At 26.9% G+C, this 2,579-nt stretch overlaps 1 protein-coding gene across 1 annotated transcript in view; it reads left to right on the forward strand.

Moving 5' to 3' along the window:
- LOC108725998 (glutamyl aminopeptidase) overlaps nt 1-578 on the forward strand; it is a 5,899-nt gene extending 5,321 nt beyond the window's left edge. Inside the window, exon 9 of the mRNA XM_018453344.1 lies at nt 280-578. Coding sequence (XP_018308846.1) covers nt 280-578 — 299 coding nt within the window. The remainder of the gene's footprint in view (nt 1-279) is intronic.
- The last annotated feature ends 2,001 nt before the right edge of the window (nt 579-2,579 follow it).

Here is a 2,579-nt window from a genome sequence, read left to right on the forward strand (position 1 = left end):
GCTCCCGAAGTTTTGCCATTTAATTTGGAAACACCCTGTATATATATTTGTTACTTATACTATTACCAATAACTGCACTGCGTGACTGTCCGCTTAATTTTGTTCTTTTTTACGTAATAAAGATTTTTAAATTTGTTATTGTTTATCAAAATATAAAATGATAAAAAATTAATTGATGTAATAAAAGTTTAACTTTCTTTTATAGTAAGACCAATCCGATTGTAGCGTTAGGAGAAATTATTTATAATCATCTAGATTCTAAAGAACAAATCAACAAACACTCTAGAATTTGGCCGGGATGGAAGGAATGGATGTATCGTAACGGAATGATGTTAGCGAACAATATTACTTGGAACGAAGTGTTAACTGCAGGTGCATTAGACAACAAACGTTTAGAATATCTAGCATGCTCCGAATATAATAATATCATTATCGGCTATATCGATCGATTGATATCAGGATATTTTACTGAAATACATTGCATTACAATTTTTCATTCTATTGTTGCAAGACATGCGAAGAATGATTTAATACTCAATTACATATTAAACAATTTTGAAAAAGTAGTACCCAGGTAATAATATTTTATAAATACACATTAATTAAAATCATAAAAGTTTATCATATGTACTAATTAATTGTATCTGGCATTTTATTTTTACAGCAAAATTGAACCGATTATTGCATTAATAGACATTATTAATTATATATATTCTACAGAACAAATTGACAAGGTAAATTTTATAAATATACATATACTTGGTATCCTAATTAATCGATTCAATCAATTTTCTTTGAAATTATTGCTAATACAAACAATTGCAGATGTAGTAGCCTTTCATGACTTAGGTATACATTTTTCTCTACTTTCTCTTATGTCCTCTACTACAACAGTTACGTCTCGCTTTCTGCCATCAGCTTAAATACATATAAGAACCAACTATGAATAATTTTTTCTATTTTTCATTGATAAATCTAGCTAGTTCTTTTTTCACAATTATTGTTATCGATCTTCCTTTTACGAGTGTTTCTTTGACTCTTGGATGAGATCAAATAATGTGTCTAATATGCTGTGAAGCATAATGCTTTAAAAAGAATAAATTATGTATATATTAATGAATGTCAACATTTTCTGTTTCAGGTGAAAGATATACTGTTAAAAAAAGTACATCTTTCTTTTAATGTTCATTACATTAGTAAAAAAATAGAATTACGATCGTTACAAATAGAGAAACACATCGGCTACTTCGAGAGATTTTTAAAGACAAAGAGTTAATATTCAACAATGTTACATAAATAATTATACTTAGCAATATTATATGTATAATTATATATTTATTTATTATTATTGTTTATATTACATTCTGTATTTATGTTACGTACATGTTATGTACATTGTCATATAATTAAATATCTCTCTTTCTCTCTCTCTCTCTCTCTCTCGACATGAATTATTTTATATGAGCGATTTCGTTAGAAAAATATCTTTTTAGAATAAATTTGTATGCTAACGAAAAGACGAAATAAAAGCATGAAATATGAAATTAACAGACTTTGAGTATTTCAGAAATTCTTTTGCAAGTACATAACCATTTAACAATATTTCAAATATATAAATAAATTATTATCAATAAATTCTATGCTTTATTAACAAATTCTTTTTGGTTGCAATTCCATTCCACAATTTTCTATTTTGATTTTCCGTTTGCAATTACTTTTTAGATAGGTTCAATATAACTGTTTCTTATGTGCTATGAAAAATAATGTTTTATAAGAATAAATGGTATAATGATGAGAGATCATCAACATATAATTTATTTCAGAAAATAATATTTTATTAAACATTTTCCTCCTAACGTCTCTACATATAGTTGTGAATAGAAGGGTAAAAACACGAATGGAAGAATTCAACACGCACATTCGTTATTTTGAGAATTTTTTAGAGTCAGAAGAAGTCATGGTTTAATATTATTATAGAGAAAGTGATATTATAGCCAGTGTATACCATATATTGTGGCCTCTCTTAATATCTCCGCTATTACATAGCGAATCCTGATGATTACTTATGGAATTATTTGTTCAGTAGCTCGCCGATACTATGACGCTAATATATCAGTACTCAATAACCAGCACTTATAACGCATTTTTACTTTTAAGTATTTCGAAATGTTTCTGAGGTACTTTTTAGCATTTAATTACACCCACTTTCTCTCATTTTTCTTAAACTTGAACGTATTATCACACGAATATATGTATTTTTGATTGTATTGTTTGCTATTTAACATTTTATTTGACTGTATATATTTTAAGTTATGCAAATTTAAACAATAGCATGGCATTTTGCTAATGTGGGCCTCTATAGATATTGATTACTTACGATCTCTTTTTTGAACTTTTCATATCAAAATAATTATTTGATAATCAATTGTAGCTCTACTGTAATAGTTTATATTACGTGTACTATTTTTAGCACTGAGATTTTTAGTACTGAGCATCTTATATGCAGAAATTATGTGAATGTAATTTCAATATTATTCACTTTAGGCTTTCTCACCGTCGAGGAATTAATTAAGCGTCTG

Source organism: Mycetomoellerius zeteki, unplaced genomic scaffold (assembly GCF_001594055.1).
Source record: "Mycetomoellerius zeteki isolate Tzet28-1 unplaced genomic scaffold, Tzet1.0 scaffold379, whole genome shotgun sequence".
NCBI classification, from domain to species: domain Eukaryota; kingdom Metazoa; phylum Arthropoda; class Insecta; order Hymenoptera; family Formicidae; genus Mycetomoellerius; species Mycetomoellerius zeteki.